Source organism: Panthera tigris, chromosome A2, assembly GCF_018350195.1.
Source record: "Panthera tigris isolate Pti1 chromosome A2, P.tigris_Pti1_mat1.1, whole genome shotgun sequence".
Taxonomy (NCBI): Eukaryota; Metazoa; Chordata; class Mammalia; order Carnivora; family Felidae; genus Panthera; species Panthera tigris.
In genome coordinates, this window is record NC_056661.1 from 74,842,682 (window position 1) to 74,863,155 (window position 20,474).

The following is a 20,474-nucleotide window of genomic DNA, read 5'->3' on the forward strand; positions in this document are numbered from 1 at the left end:
GTGTTGGCCATCATTCTCCCTCCCCCCCCCCCCCCCCTTTTCGTGTACGTGACAGATCAGGTAAATTGCTGACCGGTGGAAACTGGGGTATTTGCTCCTTTGAGATCAGCAAAACATCCGAGCTGGGGACAGACATTGCCCTTGGCCTCCACCTGCTGGTGGCTGGAATCACAGCAGCCACACTATCAAGGTCTCAGTCACATCCAGCCAATGACAGCTGTTTAAATTATTTAGCAAAGGCAAGGTGATAACATACTGCCAGGTATATCTTGCAGTCCTAAGATCTGGTATGATCAACCTGATAGCTCTTTAGAGCACTAGAGATAAATCAGGGACTCCTGATTAACATTCTTTTTGAATGGAGAGAGTTAAGTTATTTTTGACAGCACCATTAAGACTTCACAGAAATATATTCTCTTCTGGACATACATCAGTTCAGTTGAGAGTAAAATCCAATCCCTAGTGGTTTGTGCTTGGCACATATATGGATGGAAGGATTTGTGCATAATCATTGGGAGGTGTAGCCTGTTCAACAACACAATGGTTGCCTTTTGATCTGTGACTGTGTGTATGTGTGCATGTGTGTGTACCATCTGCATGATACACGGTCCACCTGGTTTGATGCCGTTGAAGAGTAGGGAGATACTCACTCCATAGGTGTGAGTTTTCAAGCAGATGGAAAGCGTAAGTAACTCAGAATTATGGTAACACCACATGCTTTCTACATTTGAGTCTGAAAGTTCACTGTATGCACACTGTCTTTATATATCGTTTCCGATGTGGAAGAAACTTTGCCAGGAAGTCCTTAGGATCCTGGAGACAGCCCGTTGATTTCTTCAATGGCAAAGCTATGAATAATTGTTCATTGTTCTTGGAATGAAGGTGCCCTGCAGATTTATGTGCTGATTATCACTCCCCTGACAACAGCAACAATACATGCACACAAAGACGTGTTCACTTAAAACAAGAAATGCAGTTCTCTTAAATTTTTGAACAAACTTTGTATTTAGGGGAATGTTCCGTCATTCACCAGAGTCTGAATCCCCACTTCAATAATTGTTCACAGATAAATTTGCTGTAAATGAATGTGTTACCATTCATATAAGCATTACTTTTCTGAACCCAGTACTTTCAAGATGGGGTAGGGAAAAAAAAAAAGAAGGAAATGGTACGTCATGGTTTGTGACTACATGTTGGATCACTGCACACTGTGTGGAGAGCCAAATTCCTATAAGGGAGGCAAGTAAATTTCTAAGAATATGAGTAATACTTGGCCATGTAACAAATAGGATAGCTGTTAGCACTGTTTTTCATCCCGAAAGCACAATATTATGTTGTAGACAAATGCATTCTGTGGTGGGTTGGTTTTCTTTCATCTGTTACCTATAAATTTGAGTCAGAAGAAGGGTTCTTTGTTTTGTTTTGTTTTTTAATTTTTTTTTTAACATTTATTTATTTTTGAGACAGAGAGAGACAGAGCATGAACAGGGGAGGGTCAGAGAGAGGGAGACACAGAATCTGAAACAGGCTCCAGGCTCTGAGCTGTCAGCACAGAGCCCGACGCGGGGCTAGAACTCCCAGCCCTCACGGACCACGAGATCATGACCTGAGCTGAAGTAGGCCGCTTAACCCACTGAGCCACCCAGGCACCCCTTGTTTTGTTTTTTAATGTGCTGCCCTGGGGGCGCCTGGGTGGCTTAATCAGCTGAGCATCTGACTTCAGGTCAGGTCACAATCTCACGGTCTGTGGGTTCAAGCCCTGCGTGGGGCTCTGTGCTGACAGCTCGGAGCCTGGAGCCTGCTTTGGATTCTGTGTCTCCCTCTCCCTCTGCCCCTCCCCTGCTTGCGCTCTCTCTTTCAAAAATGAATAAAATTAAAAAAAAATTTTAAACTGTGCTGCTCTGATATTAGGTCTGTGGCTCACATTCTCCATCTTCTACTTCTGATGCCTGCTCTGCACTGTCCATTTCCTGTTCTGGGTGTGGCAGTCAATATCAGCAACACTAGGACTTTCCTAACCTAACGGGACAAGCTGGTTGGAATTTATTCAGTAGAGAAGAGGAACAGCTAATGCTGATCACAGCAGATCACTTTTTTTGAAATATGTGTCTTGGGTGTATTATATAAGATCAATTGAATATTCTTCTTCCTCAGTCTTTTCTGATTTGGACTTTGCAAATCAGGCCTGCCAAACTGATGTTAGAGTCTTAGATGTGCTCTCTATAACCAATCTGTTCAAAAATAAAACTTCTGATTGCATTTTATTTAATTTTTGCAAGTTTTAAATGCTACTTAAAGCTCTTCTTTGACTATGTCCAACCTTAGAAACAATTTTTTTTTAATGTTTATTTATTTTTGAGGGAGAGAGTGTGAGCAGGGAAGGAGCAGAGAGAGAGGGAGACACAGAATCCAAAGCAGGTTCCAGTCTAAACTGTCAGAACAGAGCCCTATGCGGGGCTCGAACTCATGAACCATGAGATCGTGACCTGAGCTGAAGTCAGAAGCTTAACTGACTGAGCCATCCAGCCCTCCCAAAAGAAATTTTTTAACTTCTTTTCTAGTTGACTTCTCATATTAAAGGACCCCAAATTTGATTTGATTTTTGATTACAATGCATATTTTATAACAAAATTTTTTTCCCCTTCATTCCCAGGAAGTCCCATTGAGAAAACTCCCCAATATATTTTTTTCACAATTGCGATTTAGCTTCTGGGACCTTCCCCACGAAGATTTTAGAGTTTATACTGAAATGCAGTTTTTCTAAATTCTGACTTTGCATGGTGAGGATGCTTTTCTTAATGTAGCTTTCTTCCCTGATCCGGGTTTTGGGGTCGGTCCCCTTCCATTTTGTGACTCAGATATCTTCTAGGGCTTTGCCACCATCCACTTTCAGGCGACAAAAATAGAAATACCTTGGGAAGGGGACCACCCACCCTTAAAAGCCATGTCTCAGGAATGACATACATCACGTTCATTCAAATTCCATTTGCCGTCCCGAAGTGCAAGGGAAGCTGAGGAATGTGGCATCGTTGGGGGCTCAGGAAGAAGGGTCGTCATTTTCCGTTTTTTTAAAGTGAAGTGTAGATGACACAGCAGGTTACGTTAGTTTCATGTGTACAGCATAGTGATTTGACAAGTCTGTGCGTTCTGCTCTGCTCACTGTAAGTGTACCCACCATCGGCACCCAACAGTGCCATTACACTACCATTGGCCGTTGTTCCCTGTGCCGTGCCTTTTGTTCCCATGGAAGAGAGGTCAGCTCTGATGGACGGAGGGCGGGCCCCACCATGCCTGAATCCTGGGCTTCGGTATGTCACAGAGAACTTCGACATCCGATGAGCCTCAGGAGAGGGGATGGAAGTGGAAGGGCCGAGTCTGACTCTTGTTGACTCTCATGGAGGTACAGACACAACCTGTCCGGTTCCCGGTTTGCAGGTCGTGCCTGGGACGGATGCTGATGTGACTGTTGCCACCTTGGTTTCGGCTGCTGAGGAGGCCCCGGTGGAGGAGGCAGAGATGGAGAAGGCAGCTCTTCCCACTGGGGAAGGAGCAGGTGTAGAGGAGGCCCGGACCGACGCGGATACCGCACAGGCCGTGGATGGTGACAGATCTCAACCCGAAGAGTCCGAAGTAGCAGCACCTCAGGTGAGTGTCCCAGTGAAATGGAGGCTCCGGGCAGGTGGTGCCAGTTGAAATACTGTTTCCTGGGGAGTGCTGATCTCCCCTTTGGGTGCAGAATAGGTCTGTGGCCATTGTGTGGTGCCCCACGTTACAAAATAGAATTTTATCTACGTTACTATATGATATATATCATCATATAACTTCATATATGTTTAAAATTTTAAATTCATTTTATATGTGTTATTTATATTTTTGTTGTTATCTATATATTTATATATGTATATATATAAGCTTCTCAGAAAGAATGGTCCTGGCATTCTCTCGATGTCAGCATTGTGAGATTCACGCGGGCCCCCCTGGTGACAGAGAAAAAGAAGGAAGCATAGACCATGAAAAAGTGAGGTGGAGGGAGGAGGGAGAGAATATGACAGAATAATGGGGCTGTGGCATGGATTACGTGAGAAAATGGCTGTACAGTGAGCGCTTAGCCCGGTGGCAGGCACCCAGTGAGAACCCAACATTAGTAGTTAAATCATATTCATTCTTAGTAGTATGTAGGGATTATTTTTATTATTAGAGTGCCCCCAAATTCACCATTAGGCTCCTTTCACCAACCCCCGCCCCTCATTTGCACATTCAAAAGGACAAAAGACAGCAGGTCATTAAATACATACATGAACTTGCCCGATTGGCCTCAGGTCTTGGCTTCTTCAGAGAAGTGTTCAAAGTCAACAAATCCATATTTCACAATGGGGGCGGGGAGGGGGGGGAAGGTCTTCTAAACCTCACGTTTGGTTCTTCTAGATTCCAGGAGGTAACAGTGAAAAGGGCTCTCAGTGTTCTGCTTTCCTTTGTCCTGATGAGTTTACTCAGGAGAAATCTGTCCCGAATCTTCTCCAGGGTTACTCAAAGCTTGAAACCAAGTGATCCCTTTGATCCCGCTAGAAAAACAGCGGGGAGTACTGGTATCTGGAGAAATGCCTCAAAATACGTTCCATTTGTTCACCGGGTTTTCTTGTCACAGTGCCAGAAGTGTGTTTGTATTCCATGGTTACACTTGTTGAAAGAGTGTATTCTTTTCTCCAAATAATAACTGGGCTATTTCTCCCAAAATAACGGGAGCGCCCACTGATATCGGAGGGAATGTAGAACTTGACCGGAAAGGCAGTAAACATCTCCAAGACTTCCATTATGCTAGTCAAATTCCTCTTCTTGCTCATCTTTGTTGCAAAATACAAGGGGGGTCTTGATCCTCTGGTGCTTTACCCCTGGAGAGTAGAGTCCTCGGAGTGGTGGGGGGGGGGGTGGAATTAGCGCCCTCCAACTGTAACTGCAGTGTGGGCTCTGACGATAATCAACTAGCAAAGCAGAGGCAGATTTTCTCCAAACTGCAATATGGCTGCAGGCTGTTCAGGAGTCCCGCGGGACCCTGGGAGAAAAGGGATCACAGGAGGTTATATGTCCCCTCCAAACAGTGTTAGGGGGCACCGGGGTGGCTCAGTAGCTTGAGCGTCCAGCTCTTGGTTTCAGTTCAGGTCATGATCTCACAGTTTGTGGGTTCGAGCGCCACATTGGGCTGCATGTTGATGGTGCAGAACCCTGCTTGGAATTCTCCCTCTCCCTCTCTGCCCCTCCTCCCTCTCTCAAAATAAATAAATAAACATTAAAAAAAAAAACAAAACTGTGTTAGTATTCAGTGGGACAAGAGTGGACCATGGCAAAAACGAGGCTATTCCTGGAACCCTACTACATTCTCTTTCAGGATTGTCTCCCCGCCCTGACATAACTCCCCTTCCCTCCCTGCAGTCTCCTACCCCCTTCCCAATTTCCACAGAAACCCTACTTCTTAGCAAACTGCCTGACTGCTCAGGGGTCCAGAAATTAATCCTGCCAAGGGTTTCTGTCTCAGGAGAGATAGAAAGGAGGCCATGTCAGGAGGAAGGTCCTGCAAGGTTTGGGCCAGTTTTGGGGAACAGCAGGCACTTTGTTGAATAGAGGATGTGGGGAAAGTGGGAGCCATGGAGGGTATGCCAGGGATAGAAGCAGTGCACAAGTCTTTTCTTCGCTCCCAGCCTCTGCTTGGAACCATCACATTTTTCTTCCCGCAGGAGAAGGTCATCCCTTCAGTTGTCATAGAGCCCGCCTCCAACAACGAAGGGGAAGAACACGAAGCAGCTGAGGTGGCAGAGACCAAGGAGACCCCCATGGCCGCGGCTTCCGCCAGCGAGCCCCCAGAGCTGGCCGCAGAGCCCAGGGCGGGTGAGGACTCCCAGCCCGTGCCTTCCGCTCCAGCCGCAAGCCAGTTGTCTCAGGAAGTGCCTCCCGGCTTCCTCTACAAGGTCTGGTGGCCAGTTGTCCTTCCTCTGCTTTGAGGCCCTTTTGCTGGAAACTTTGATTTTCGGCTGTTTACTTTTGCCTTTTGCAATATGTATTCTTTTTCTGCACTGGAGGGAAGAAAGGTTCAAATCAATGGGATGAAGGTTATGTTCGGAGACACCATCAAATAGCTACTTAGAGGGGCGCCTGGGTGGCTCAGTTGGTTAAGTGTCCGACTTCGGCTCAGGTCACCATCTCGCAGTTCGTGAGTTCCAGCCCCATATCAGGCTCTGCGCTGACAGCTCAGAGCCTGGAGCCTGCTTCCGGTTCTGTGTCTCCCTCTCTCTCTGCCTCTTCCCCACTAACACTCTGTCTCTCCATCTTTTAGAAAGTAAATAAGCATTTAAAATTTTTTGAAAAAAAAAATGGCTACTTAGAGCTTTCATAAAGGGAAGGGGCCTTACCCAAAACCTGTTTTCGGTAAATACCTGAAAACACTGGCTTAAGCTAAGTGCCAAAGGCAGTTAATCCTCCTTAATAGAATATGGGTGGGAATTTTCAGTTCCATAATATGAATTTACGTTTCAAAACTCAGCTCTTTTTCTTTCACAAATGTTAAATTTAAGTGTGTTTGTGAGGGCGGGAGTGGAGAGGAATAGTCCTCTTTTTTCTTTTTTTAAATGTTTGTTCTTGAGAGAGAGTGTGCATGCAAGCAGGGGAGGGGCAGAGAGAGAGGGAGACAGAGGATGCAAAGTGGGTTCTGTCCTAACGGCACAGATGCGGGGCTCGAACCCATGAGCCGTGAGATCATGACCTGAGCCAAAGTTGGACACTTAACGAACTGAGCCACCCAGGTGCCCCTAGTCATCTTTTTTTTCTCTCTCTGCTCATTAGAGACCTGTCCCCTTGCTACCTCAGATGGGGCCGGGGCGGGTGGAATGGATTTATGAATGAATCACACAGAGGAACAATTAAATGTGTGGTTAGTGAGGGCGGGTGTCCGCTGTGTGGTAAGCAGAGCACAGGAAGTCAAGGAGGCGGATTCCCTGCAAGGCCAGCCTCCCTGGGGCCACCCCCACTCCCCTCACTAACTGCAGCGGCCCGAGGAACATCACTCCTCTCTCTGTGCTTCTCATTCTCAGCAGCAAAGTGGCTTTGAGAATAAAATCCTCATTTCCAGCTCTGACATTTTATCATTCTGTATGCAGAGTACAGCCAATCCCTTAACCTCAGGGGGGTAGGGCTAAGGGGAGGGACATGGGAGAAATACACCCGTCCATGACTGAATAGTTGTTCAAGCTGGTGAGGAGTATGTGGGTCATTATACTCTTCTTTCTACTTTGTTTTTTAAAAAATTTTTTATAATCAAATTTTGAATAAGTCTTTCCAAAAAAGGGGAAAGAGAGGGGGTAGGGAGAGAGTACAGGTGTTGTTTAAGGGTATAAACTTCCAATGAGTAGAAGCTAAGCCCTAGAGATCTAATGCACAGCATGGTGAATACAGACAACAATATTGTATTATAATCATCAAACTTGCTCAGAGACTAGATCTTAATTATTCCAACCAGTAGAAAGAAATGGTAATTACACAACATGATAGAGGTGTTACAGTGGCATCATATTAGGGTATATAAATGTGTCAAATTAGCATGTTGTACACCTTGAATTTGCATAATATTACTTGTCAAATATATTTCAACGTTTATTTATTCATTTATGATTATATTTCAATTTTTAAATTCTACTTATTTACTTAAGTAATCTTTACACCCACTTTGGGGCTCAAACTCATGACCCCAAGCTCAAGAGTCACATGGTCTTCCGACTGAGCCAGTCAGGCACCCCAAATAGATTTCAGTTTTGGTTTAATGTTTTTATTTATTTTTGAGAGACAGAGAGTGAGCGGGGGAGGGGCAGAGAGAGAGGGAGACACAGAATCCGAAGCAGGTTCCAGGCTCTGGGCTGTCAGCACAGAGCCCAACGCGGGGCTCAAACCCACAAACTATGAGGTCATGATCTGAGCTGAAGCCAGACACTTGACCAACTGAGCCACCCAGGTGCCCCTATGTTTCAGTTAAAAAAAAAATGAAAGAAAAGAAACAGATTGGCATGGTTTCAAAGGTAAGCTAGGGAAGGAAGTTTATACAGGAACTGATCCCTGCGTTTAATTAAATAGTACTTCCCATATAACATGGGAAGTGATGATTTTTCCAATCCTCAATTACATGACAGAAGTGAAGTTAGAGGCACTTCCAACTGGGCATTTTTAGTTCAAGTTTAAAAACGAACAATAATAAAGCATTAGTGATAATAAAATGTAAATCTCTAATAAAAATAGGATGAATTGAAATTTAACAAAAGCACTACGTTTCAACTCTTGCAGAACGTATTGTGTTCCTAAATGTACATCCAAACTGCCTCAGTATCAGTCTTCAAGAATTGGATGTTTTAAGTAAACAGGACTTCTTTCTGTGTTTAGAGGTCTTCTCCCTTGAGGTATGTTAGAATCACCGTCTTTTTTATCCGGGTTGGAGAGACTTCTACAAGTACCTGCTGCTCATCTGGCTGAGAGACTTCAATGTTACGCTTCCTTTCTTTTTAAAATTAGTAAATTCAGGGCGCCTGGGTGACTCAGTTGGTTAAGCGTCCGACTTTGGCTCAGGTCATGATCTCACGGTCTGTGGGTTCAAGCCCCTCAATGGGCTCTGTGCTGACAGCTTGGAGCCTGGAGCCTGCTTCGGATTCTGTGTCTCCCTCTTGCTCTGCCCCTGCCCCGCTCATGCTCTGTGTCTTTCTCTCTCTCTCTCTCTCTCTCTCAAAAATAAATAAATGTTAAAAAAATAAAATTAGTAAATTCTTCTAAAATCTTTTGCAGGTGGAAACACTGCACGATTTTGAGGCAGCAAATTCTGATGAACTTACCTTACAAAGGGGTGACGTGGTATTGGTGGTCCCCTCAGATTCAGAAGCTGACCAGGTAAAGAGTGAAATTGAAAGGTCCTACGGGCTATGTTGGTTTTTTTCTGAGGGTCTCTTGGACGCAGTGACTTCCTGAAGACATTTCTATTTCCTGAGGTGCTACAGGGCGCTTAGGGCTTATGAGTACAGGACATGGCTAACGGAAGCTTTTTAGGACACCTCTTTTGGGGATGGTGTTATATTGTTTCTTTTTGATACAAATAGATGACCATTTCTTATTTTGCATCCGCTTTCTAGGGATGTTGTCTCTGAAAAACCAGTGTTTAGGAAATGTGGCCCCTATCCACGTGCACTAAAAATCTCCCTCAAAAGTAGTTGCCTCTGCGGATGGGGAGATTGGCCAGGAGAGAACATGGGGGAGCTTTCTAGGGATGGAAATGTTTTCTGTCTGAATAGGGGTGTGGATTACACGTGTGTATGCATTTGTCAAAACTAAACTGTACATTTAAATGATGTTTGCATTACCTAGTATTTATACTTCAATTTTAAAAGACTCTTAAAAAAATCACCTTTGAGCATAGTGTTCTGATGTGAAGGTGCCAAGAATTCCATTTTGTTCTTATTCGTAGGATTTGTGAACCCCTAAATAGCATGCAAAATGTATACATGTGCCTATTGAACATGTTTTTCTGGAGAGAAGAGCTATAATTTCCATCATCTTCTCAAGGAGGTTTCTGAGCCTTTTACCCCCCAAAATAAAGTTGCTGCTTTAGAGGGCAAGGCTTCCCAAGCCCCACATTTTGTTCTTTCTCTTGATAATACACTTTCCAAGATAGAACAGGTGCTGGGTCAAAGTCTTGACCATAATAAGATTAAATTAGATATGAATAGTAACAATAGAGCTTTAAAAGCTCTAAATATTAAGTATATATATATATATATATATATATATATATATTTCTGAATAATCCTTGGACCACATAAGTCACAGTGTAAATTAGAAAAATATTTCCTAGTGACCATCAATTTCTAAATTTTCAGCCCAAGAGGATAAAAAAGATCAAATTAAGTACAAAGCACAGGGAAGGACAGAAATAATAAAAATAAATTCACAGATGAATGCAATAAAAAGACACACAATGGAGAAAACTAATAAATCCAAAAGTTAGTTGTTTGAAAGGATCGATAAAATAGTTAAAACCTCAGATACAATCTTCAAGGCAAAAAGTGGCAAAGCATTAATTACCATCAGGCAAAAGTGTCTACATATCTCAAAATCGTTAAAAAAGCCATTATAATTAAGCTAATTTTTTTTTTGCATTAACCATAAGTTATCTTTTAAAAAGATTAAGAGTAAAAAGCTAATCTTACATCTACCAACATGTTCACCATTTTCTCTGCTCTTTCTGGTTCTTCTAATAGATGAGTTTCCATCCAGTCTCACTTCTTTTCTGCCTGAAAGTTTTCTTTTCTTTTTCTTCTTTTTTTTAATATTCTTTTTCAGTGCACTTTTTCTTTTTCTTTCTTTTTAAAAAAAATGATTTTATGTTTAAGTAATCTCTATATCCAACCTGGGGTTCGAACTCACAACCCCAAGTTCAAGAGTCACATGCTCCACAGACTGAGCTAGCCAGGTACCCCTGCCTGAAAAATTTTCTTCACCAATTCCTATGAGGCTAATCTGTTGGCAATATATACTCTCAGTTTCTGTTTATCTGAAAATGTCTTTCTTTCGTCTTCATTTTTAAAGATATTTTCCCAAGAGAAAGAATTTTGAGTTGACTTTTTTCTTTCAACTTTTTAAAGATACTGCTCCGTGTTCTCTGTTTTATTGCTATTTATGACTAGAAATCAGCTGCCATTTGCTTAACATTGTTTCTGGGTATATATATACTGTGACTTTTTCCCTAACTGCTTTTAAGAATTTCTCTGTATCTTTGGTTTTCATCAGTTCATTGTAATGTGCTTAGGGCTTGTTTGTTTTGTTGTTTTTATTTGTTTTGTGGTTTTCATGCTTGGGATTCACTGAGCTGCTTAGATTTGTAGCCTGATGTTTTCCATTACATTTGGAAGACTTTCAGCTAATAATTCTTAAATTCTTCTCCTGCCTCATTCTCTTTCTCCTCTTTTTGGGAGTCCCTAATTATACATCTGTTGGACTTCTTGATGTCTAAGACTGTCCTTTTTTGTTCAATATGTAATTCTTTCTGGTACTCAGGTTGGATAATTTCTATTGATTTGTCTTCAAGTACAGTGACCTTTTCTTCTGCTACTTTGAATTTGTTGTTTAGCTTATCCAGTGACTTTTTCATTTCAGATGCTGTACTTAACACAGTTCTATAATGTTGGTGTTGGTTTTGTATTTAGTTGCCATTTCCTTCCTGAGATTTCCCATCTATTCTTTCATTATTGCTATCTTTCAGTGTAAGCACGTGCACATATTTTATAATAGCTGTGTTAACTTCTTACTGCTAATTCCAAAAGCTAGGCCATCTCAGCACACACTTCTATCGATTGCCTTTTATCTTCAGGGGATATTTTCCTTTTTTTTCTCATATATAGTAATTTTTTAAAGTTTCTTTTTAACATTTATTTATTTTTGAGAGAGAGAGAGACAGAGAGAGATTATGAACAGGGAGGGGCAGAGAGAAAGGGAGACACAGAATCTGAAGCAGGCTGTCAGCACAGAGACTGACGCGAGGCTCAAACTCGAGAACCATGAGATCATAACGTGAGCCAAAGTCAGATACTTAACCAACTGAGCCACCCGGGCACCCCTCCAGCAATTTTTTTTCTTTTTATTGATACTGGACACATTGTAGAGTCTGGATTCTGTTTTCTGTCTCTGAAGCTTGTTTCTTTTTCCTCTAGCAGACATGGAGGTAACTGGATAATTAGCTTGAATTCATGGAAGTTTGTCTTATGCTTTGTTAGGGTGGGTCTGTTTCAATTTTGCCTTTCTTTGAGGATGGACTCTTAGTCCTAAGACATCTTTTCCTTCTGAGAATGGCCCTTCTGAAATTTGAGTAGAAAACCTGAAGGATTCACCAGGCTTCCTAACTTGGTGGGATTTAAACTCTAAACTCTGTCTCCCCTCCATGGGCAGTGCTGAAACTTCTCTTCAGTTTTTCTGCCTCCCTGTGTTGCTTTCTCCTTGGGGGACCCCTTGTATATTCACAACCTGTGGGGGCCGCTCAGGATTTCAGGGGAATTTCTCTGCATGCTTGGGAACCCGCTTCTGTTGATCTCTTCAAGATATTCCCCATAGAAATATAGTTCCTCTGGAAGCCCTCCACTCTTCCTTTGAATGCCCTGCGTCACACAGGCTGAGGCTAATCCTCGGGCGCGGGGGTGGGGTGCTGTATCGGCAGAGATCTCACCCAGTGCAATTTCCTACTTTCAAGGGTTAAATATTCTCCATTTTTGGCCTGCTTTTTTGGTCGGTGCCAGTGCCTTCAAATAGTTGTTATACATGTCAACCCCATGATTTGTAATAATCCTATCATATAAACTTTTATATTACATATTTTATTATTTCTGTACATAAGTAGTTGCAAATATGTATACATATACATATGTAGATTTGTATAATATATAGTTATTCTAGTGGTTATAACTGTTCTGTGCAGAAGCACCTGTCTGACACAAGCTATTTGGCCGTTACCAAAACTGTAAGTCTCGTCCACCACACATTTTAAGCAGTTAAAATTTAATTTTCCCGATTTGCTTCGGCTCAAGATTGATATTGGCTAATATTTTTCACTTCACTATATAAATTGTGTTTCAGAGTATACGTGTTGGCATACATCTTGATGATGAGTTTGTACCAGTCCATAACTTTTATTCTTTATTGAAACAATTTTAAAATGCATGACTCTACTTGGCTCCATTAGATTTTTTCATTCATTGTAAATAAAGTCAAATATAGACACTTGTGGGGGGAAATATGGCCTTTTAGATGCTTACTGGAGGTTTAGAAAAAATTTAGTTATCATCTTTTACTTTAAGTATAACTTTGCCCTTCACATATATAACATCATAATTTTCAAGAGGACATTTCCCTTCCTCGCTAGGATATTATCAGGTATTTTATTGAGTCATCTTTTCCTCAGGTTTTTTCTTTCCCCACCTTCGAAAATTGGCCTGTCTAAATGCTTATATTGCTTGTCTATATAGCAGCATCAATTTATAGCCTCAGATTATACCAAGAGGGAATGTATTCAGGCTCTTTATTTAATTTTTGAGACCTCATTTTATCTGATGTACTTGAACTATATTGAGAGTGGCTTCTGATTGAATCTCCCCATCCTTCATCCTAAGTGGGATCTCTTTCGTGCATTGGTTAACATAATCAAGACAAGTCATTGCCCGCTAGTTTTGCACTATACGGTCTGTAGGTTTCATGCCGCTCCTTCCACTCAGCATTTTCCAACCGGGATCTGCTGGTCTGCCATAGGCCAAGGGCAGACAGCAGCCTTCGTCCTCAGAATCACCTGTCGTCTCCCGAGCTGAATGGCCACACACAGTGGCTCCCTTTACTTTCCTGCGGCTGTCTTCCTGTTCATGATGGTACTCCTACAAGACAGAGGTTTGTGAGAAATACTTTATAAAGAACACAGGAATGTTTCCAACAAGCATGTCATGACAACAACCTGCTTTGTGGTTCATATAAACTCGAAAAATGAGATACTGTCACAGCAACAACACACACAATGGCAATAGCAGGTTAACACCTATCTAGCGGTTACTTGATAAGCGTTATGTGTGGTGGTTTATTTGGGTCACATGATGTGAGCTGGAGCACAGAGTTCTTCCTTCCAGGCAGGTTCAGGATGAGATACTAGGCCTTCCATGGCTTTGGCAGCACTATATCCTGACCTGGGTCCTTAAGTCATTTCTTCCCTGTGACCCACAGGATAGAGAATGTTCCTGTGCACGACATGTTTGTACATGGTGCTTTTCTTTCTGCACTGGCTATCATTCTTAATCCTTTCCTCTTCCTTAAGAACTCCTGTCATAATCCAATTAACGTCAATTAACTATATACAAAATTATAATATTTGTATTAACTTTCAGTTAGCTATACTAGATCCAGAAAATAAATAATTTTAAATGTTTATAATTATTATTATTTTTTAAGGTTATATATCTTGAGAGAGAGTGAGCGTGAGTGGGGGATGGTCAGAGAGAGGGAGAGAGAGAGAATCCGATGCAGGCTCTGAGCACTGTCATTGTGGAGCCAGATGTGGGGCTAGATCTCATGAACTGTGAGATCATGACCTGAGCTGAAATCAAGAGTCCACCCCTTAACCGACTGAGCCACTCAGATGCCCCTTGTTTTTTTTTGTTTTTGTTTTTGTTTTTTAACCTAATAACTTATTTGGGACGAGCTTTCCCACTGCTTTCAGACACTGGTTTATGTATAATGTAACATCCTGGTGCAGTATCACAACCCCCAAATTATTTTGGGGGTGCCTGGGTGGCTCAGTCTGTAAAGCATCCAACTCTTGATTGTAGCTCAGGTCATGATCTCACAGTTTGTGAGTTCAGGCCCCACATCGGGCTGTGCGCTGACAGCCTGTAGCCTGCTTGGGATTCTCTCTCTCTCTCTCTCTCTCTCTCTCTCTCTCTGTCTCTCTGTCTCTCTCTCAGCCCTTCCCCATTTGCACTCTCTCTCTCTCAAAATAAATAAATAAAATAGACATGTAAGTTATTTTGTTAATTCTTGGCAGTGCAGATTTTTCCAGTAGTTTGTTAGACCTTGAAAGCCCTGTCTTTGTCTTGCAGGATGCAGGCTGGCTGGTGGGAGTGAAGGAATCAGACTGGCTTCAATATAGAGACCTCGCCACCTACAAAGGCCTCTTTCCAGAGAACTTCACCCGGCGCCTGGATTAGGGCCAAAAATATTGTAGAAAGAGCCTATCGGGTTTTTAAACCCGCGGGGAAAACCCAAACCGTTCACTTTTGCTATTACACTCTTAATGATTTACAGGCTGGTGCCAGACAAAGCTTGGAAAGATATATCAATGGAGCATGTGTGCAAGAAAAAAAAAAAGATAAAAAAAAAAAAACCCACAAAAAATGTGAGAGAAAAAAGTAAATTACAGATAAGGTCCTCACTGGTTCCCACGTTATCGATTAACAGGTTTATTTGTGCTTTGTCCAAGCTGTGGAGACTCTTGTACTTGATCCCCTCCCACCAGTGCTGCAGTAGCTTTCTCCAGACCAGAACCTTAATTTCTCTGCGCCAAGTGTATGGTATTGAGCGGCTGTCCTGCAGAAGACGTGATGAGTTATCCTGTAGTTCGAGATTATCTTGTTCCCTTGCACAGGTGTGAGCACGTGCTCGCTCTCTCCCAAGTTTACCGTGTTTAAACTGTTGGCACACGTTTTCAGTGTTCTTTCCCACCACCTCTCTCTCTGTATATGTATAAGGACACACAGGTACACACGCTAGTTCCCATCTCTCCCCGATCTATGTGTATGCCCAGCGCCACGCTACATATACATAGTTGCCTTTTGCTTTCTTTCGTTCCATCTGAGCTCTTTGCCTCTCGAGTGTCATTGATACATGCATTGCCCTGGCTCTGTCTGGCATTTACAGTTGCAGTTTTGCCTCCGGGCAAAACCCGCCATCCCATTGCCAAAACAGTCGACAGTATCTGTGTTTTGTAATGTGCATTTTTTCAGGATGCCATGACAAATAGCATGTCAGAGCTGCTGTCCCTTTGGAGAAAGCCGAGCCTCATTGTCTAGGTGTCCGGCTGCGGTGGCTGGAGGTAAGCTAGCTGGGATGAGCAGCTATGTAGTGTTAACTTCTGCCTTTCTAAGATTGGCTGCCTGATGGGGCATAAAAGTCCACCCCCAAAGAACACTATATATATATTAAAAAAAAAAAAGCTCCTATATATTTCCAACTCTTTATATTTATGCAACTCATCTTCCCAGATTGTCCCGAAATAAGATAGGTGATGTATGCTGTATCCACAAATCATGTGTAACGACTATGTTTTCAGTGCTGTGTCATTCCAAATAAACCATTGGTAATCTCCAGCAATTACCCTACTTCCTCCGCAGAGTCCTTTGTTTGGGGAAGCTTGTTTCAGTCGGATGCACTGCTTGAAATAGTGTATTGTTGGAGTTGTTATTTGTGCGGAAATACGCTTGTTCCTCCGGGTTGTGCTCCATAGCCCGCCTCCCTTCCCCAGAGCCCTCCCTCCCAGTCATTGCTGGTCATTCGGTGTCCCTGCTGCCCAGCAATCACTACAGCACAAATAACAGCTTTGTGGACAGAGGCCCCTCGGAGGCGCTGGCTGTGACCGTCTGTGTGTCACCGAAAATCTGACGACCTTCATCATCAGCAGTTTCCTTTCACGCCAGCCTCATCCTTCGGTCACCTTTCTTTCTGACATGTTCATGTTCATAGGGACGTACAAAGAGATCACGCGGAATAGAAAAGTCATTTCACTGGGCCATTGTTTATAGAAGAGAGTTTCAAACAAAAATCCTTCATTTGATTCACTCTTTTCTGCTGGCGTAATCCTGTATGCAATGTTGGCTGGTCTGGAATAGGCATCATCAGACTTCCGAATCTGGTGTTTCTGATGTGTGGTTTCAGTTCTCCTAGCGCATTCCCTTCACGTTTCTTACTAGGGAAATCGCTGTTACGGAGCCAGGATTTTCCCAGCGGCTGATTTGCAGGGAGGTTGGTTCATCACGAGTGCTACATTAGTGCAAGAAAATAACAGTCCGTGCCCGGTGGCATAGCTGATAACTCACATAAATGGCAACGACTTAAGATGAATCCTAGAGAGCCACTCCTGACACTGGAGTACGCAGGACCCGGAACTTTAAGCGGAGACTGGAACTTTAGTTCTTATAATAAAACACACCTAGTGGTCTTGAAACATAATTGCTGCCTCTTCGGGCGCAGTTCCTCTGAGACCCCCCTTGGGCTCACCACCCCCACTCTTAGTGGCTCTGCAGGTGCACAGCCTGGGGGGGGGGACACAGCTTCTCAGACACACACCTGTGTTTCTTCCCACACCTGTAACATTCCTAGATGCATTTAACAAGTCCTTCCAAAATGACAGGTGCTTAATGAGTCCTTTCATCCTGGTTTAGAGCCTTTGAAGAAAATACCAACAGCAAATACAAGTGATCGGATTGTTCCAGAAATCTTCAAGGTCCTCCATTTTCCAAAGCACTGAAAAGTGAACAGGATGGGGGGGGGGGCGGGCGGGTGGTGAAACAGGGGAAAGTGGTCTTCTCCAGAAACGCTTACAGATAGGGAGTGAATTTTCTTTTCCACTGAATGGATTTTCTATGGGACATGTGGTTCCTAGCATGGAGGTTCTTCCCACCTCTGTCAGTCTGACTGCGGTTCTGAGACCACCAAAGCACCCTCAGAACACCCCCTGGCCCTATGTTGGTGAATTTGCAGCAGTGTTTTACTCCAAATGGCCTTGACCCAGCAAGCCCTACCCACTGTTTGTGCCCACTGTTTGTGTTTTCACATTTCTCTTTCAAACCCGGTGGCACCTGGACCTTTGAATAGTTCCAGAGCCTTTCAGAGAATCACATAGAGCAAGCCTGTGGTCTTTATTAAACAGACACCGAACTGGCATTCCGACCAGTACCTCAAACAGACGCTCATTTAAACCTGAGTGATGTTTCTAATTGCCAAGCGAGCCCTCTCCCGATTTGAATTTTTAATAGTGTATCAGCGTAGCTGGGCCCTGGGACAGGGACAGCTCTGTGCGCCATGCTGTCACATTGCCTCTGCCGTGGCCTGCCCCTCCTGCCACAGCTGGGACAGCTTCTGAGGGACCCCGAACACCACCAGTAGCTCGGTCATGGCCTGGGCCGCTGGGAAAGCATGTGCTGGCCCCGAATGCCGAGCCGTCTCTCATCACATGCCAAAGCCTATGATCAGGCTGTTGGAAAACTCCTAGCAAGACCCCACGGTCCATGGTAATGGCCCAGCAAAGAGTCTCTGGGAGACTGCAAAGCTTGTGGGAGATCAGGGAGTATAAAGAGAACTGAAACTCCGAGCTTGAGGCCACACGAGACACGTGGCTGAACACCTCAAAGCCTTACCCACAGGCTGCTCTGCCTTGCTGGGACCCCACCGCTCCTTCCAGAAGAGCCCAAGCTGCCTTCTGGTGTTTACCTGGAACCCGACTGACTGTCTTAACCAACACTATGTGCCAGACCTTGGACATGAGCATCATGCATTCATTCCCCTGCACAGTGGCACAGCCATGGTCTTCCTAGGACTCAGAGAAATGCAATTGGACATGGGGTGGCTGTGTAGAGAAGACGGTGACCGATACTCTCGCAGCAGACCTAGAGAACGAACAGCCACGGGGTTCTATTCATCCTTGACCCGGGCCTCAGTCAGACCTGCTTTCTCATTATCCTGCACGTGGAGCCACCTGGGAGGAGCCCTGGCTGCTGGAGGGCAGCACTGCCCAGGGCACACAGCAAGGGTGGATACATTGCTCACAGAAACCGAAAGAAGCGTGCTGGAGTAAGCCTAATAGTCTGGCCACGAAGTTTGCAACTCCTTGGTTATCCTCTTCTAAGATTGCTTACGGGAGCCTCGGCTGACTTGTTCAGCTTGAATGCTAACTGAGACACCACCCTTAAATCTGTGCACATTGAGAGGAAGGCCAGGTACCCTGAGGCTCTTCCAAAGGATATCTAAACCTTCTCTTAGTTTCCTAGAATCCGGCAGATTCCCTGTCCCCTGGGAGCTCAAGTCCAACACTCAGGGGGTCTCATGCTTGTAGGCCCGGTCAGAGTTGTGTGTTTACCTGGCCCAACACCCACTGGGTGGGGCTACTCTTAGCTCTGGGGAACACATGTTGATAACACTGGAAAGCCCTGGGAAGCCGGTGCAGGGCCGGAGCTCCTTGTCTGTAAGACATTGCCACCTGGCGGATGCCCCTCTACCCTCCCGCCCCCTGGATAAATACCATTAAACTGTGTCCTGTGCTCTGCTCTGCAGAAACCTGCCAGGGACCACCCAGCAATTTCTGTAGCTTTTGATGATGCCACCATGCCTCTCTAAACTCTAAGCCCAAGAAAGGAATTTTCTTGTTTTCTTGCCTGATTGTTCCTTTGTCACCTTCACTAATTTTTCTTCCTGCTGCAGTGGGTGCTGGAGAGGGGTGTCGGGCGGGGTACATTATCCTCGATGGGTGGGTGTGTGTCCCAGCTGTCCAGACAGTGTTTGCTTTGGAGCGTCTTATTGCTGCCAAGTCCGCATGTGCGTTCGTTCATTAAACATTTGTCAAGCTCTTGCCAGGTGTTGGTTACTGCATATGGGGAACCACATTACTGAGACTTTGCATCAGTGAACTTCTTTCAAAATTCCCCCTTATTGCAGCCCTGAGGGTTCCCCCTTTCTTCAGAACCATCCCCTCCTGGGCTTCATGTTCCAGGTGACAAACCCCTGAGTCCCGAGCTTGTACCATCATCCCTGCTACCCGGTGTAGGAGTGGTCCCCATCCCTGCCAAGGAAGACCTTGATCCTTGTTGCCCCCCTCACCTCCCTGCTTCCCCTCTTCCCAGTCTGCAGGCAGGCCCTGGACTAGCTTCCATACCCTGATGTCAGATGTGCCACTCGCTCTCCTCCTCCTCCACACACACACACACACACACACGTGCATGTGCTAATGATGAATATCTGCGTTTCACATCTAATCCCCAGGTCTCTGCTTGGCTGTCAGTATCCTCCACATCTTCACCAATACTTGTCTTCTGCTCCCTCAGGGGAGGCTCAGCACTGAGCCACGTTGCCCTCCGCTGCACCTCTACACTGCTCGCCCTGGTGCAACACCCCTTCCCTCTTGTCCTGCCTCCTCCACTAGTTCCTCCTCTGCCCTAAGCCCCACAGTTACCCTTCCTTCTCTCCACGAACTGAGCCACTCTCTACCGACCTCCTCTCCATTCTGAGTCTGCAGGATGGATGTTGTGTACAGGTGCACTGAGCGAATAAACGGGAGACTGAGATCCATGAGTTCAGGGAAGTGCAGAAAAGCTAATCCAGAGCATGGAGTTAAAAATCTGAAGCTGAAGATCACAAGAAATGATGGAATTCTTTTGTGATACTGGAGAGGGGAAAGCTTTCGTACACAAAACTCCAAAGTACACAAAGTATGTGGCTGAAAGGAAGTTTGAGCACATTATAGAGAAATTTTATGTAATGAAAAGTACTTTAGATAAAGTTTAGACCCATGATAGAGTAGCTGAGGATATTTATATGAACCAAAACTCACAAAGGAGAAATATCCAGAAGACATACATTCATTCAAGTCAACAAGTGATTAATAACATTAGTTACTACAATCTTAAGTAATTTTAATAATTTATCATTTTCTTTATTTGTATTTGTAGTATTAATAAATTACTGTTAATAGGAACTATGATAATAACTAACAATCTTGATTTGCCAGACACTCTCCTAAATGTTCCACATGTATTAAATTATTTAATCCTCACCAACCTGTGAGGTGTGGGCTGATTTCCCTTTTCACAGACGAGGAAGCTGAGATTCAGCGCAATGAGAACCAGGTCTGGTCACACGGCCAGGAAAAGTGGGCCCGGCCGTGG

At 44.1% G+C, this 20,474-nt stretch overlaps 1 protein-coding gene across 2 annotated transcripts in view; it reads left to right on the top strand.

The window, feature by feature from the left end:
* Positions 1 to 15,916, top strand: part of AMPH (amphiphysin) — a 246,350-nt gene extending 230,434 nt beyond the window's left edge. For both annotated transcript variants that reach the window (XM_042963958.1, XM_042963965.1), the window contains 4 exons: positions 3,436 to 3,645; positions 5,730 to 5,960; positions 8,812 to 8,913; positions 14,643 to 15,916. In XM_042963958.1, coding sequence (XP_042819892.1) covers positions 3,436 to 3,645; positions 5,730 to 5,960; positions 8,812 to 8,913; positions 14,643 to 14,750 — 651 coding nt within the window. In that variant the 3' untranslated portion in view covers positions 14,751 to 15,916. The remainder of the gene's footprint in view (positions 1 to 3,435; positions 3,646 to 5,729; positions 5,961 to 8,811; positions 8,914 to 14,642) is intronic.
* Positions 15,917 to 20,474: the final 4,558 nt, after the last annotated feature.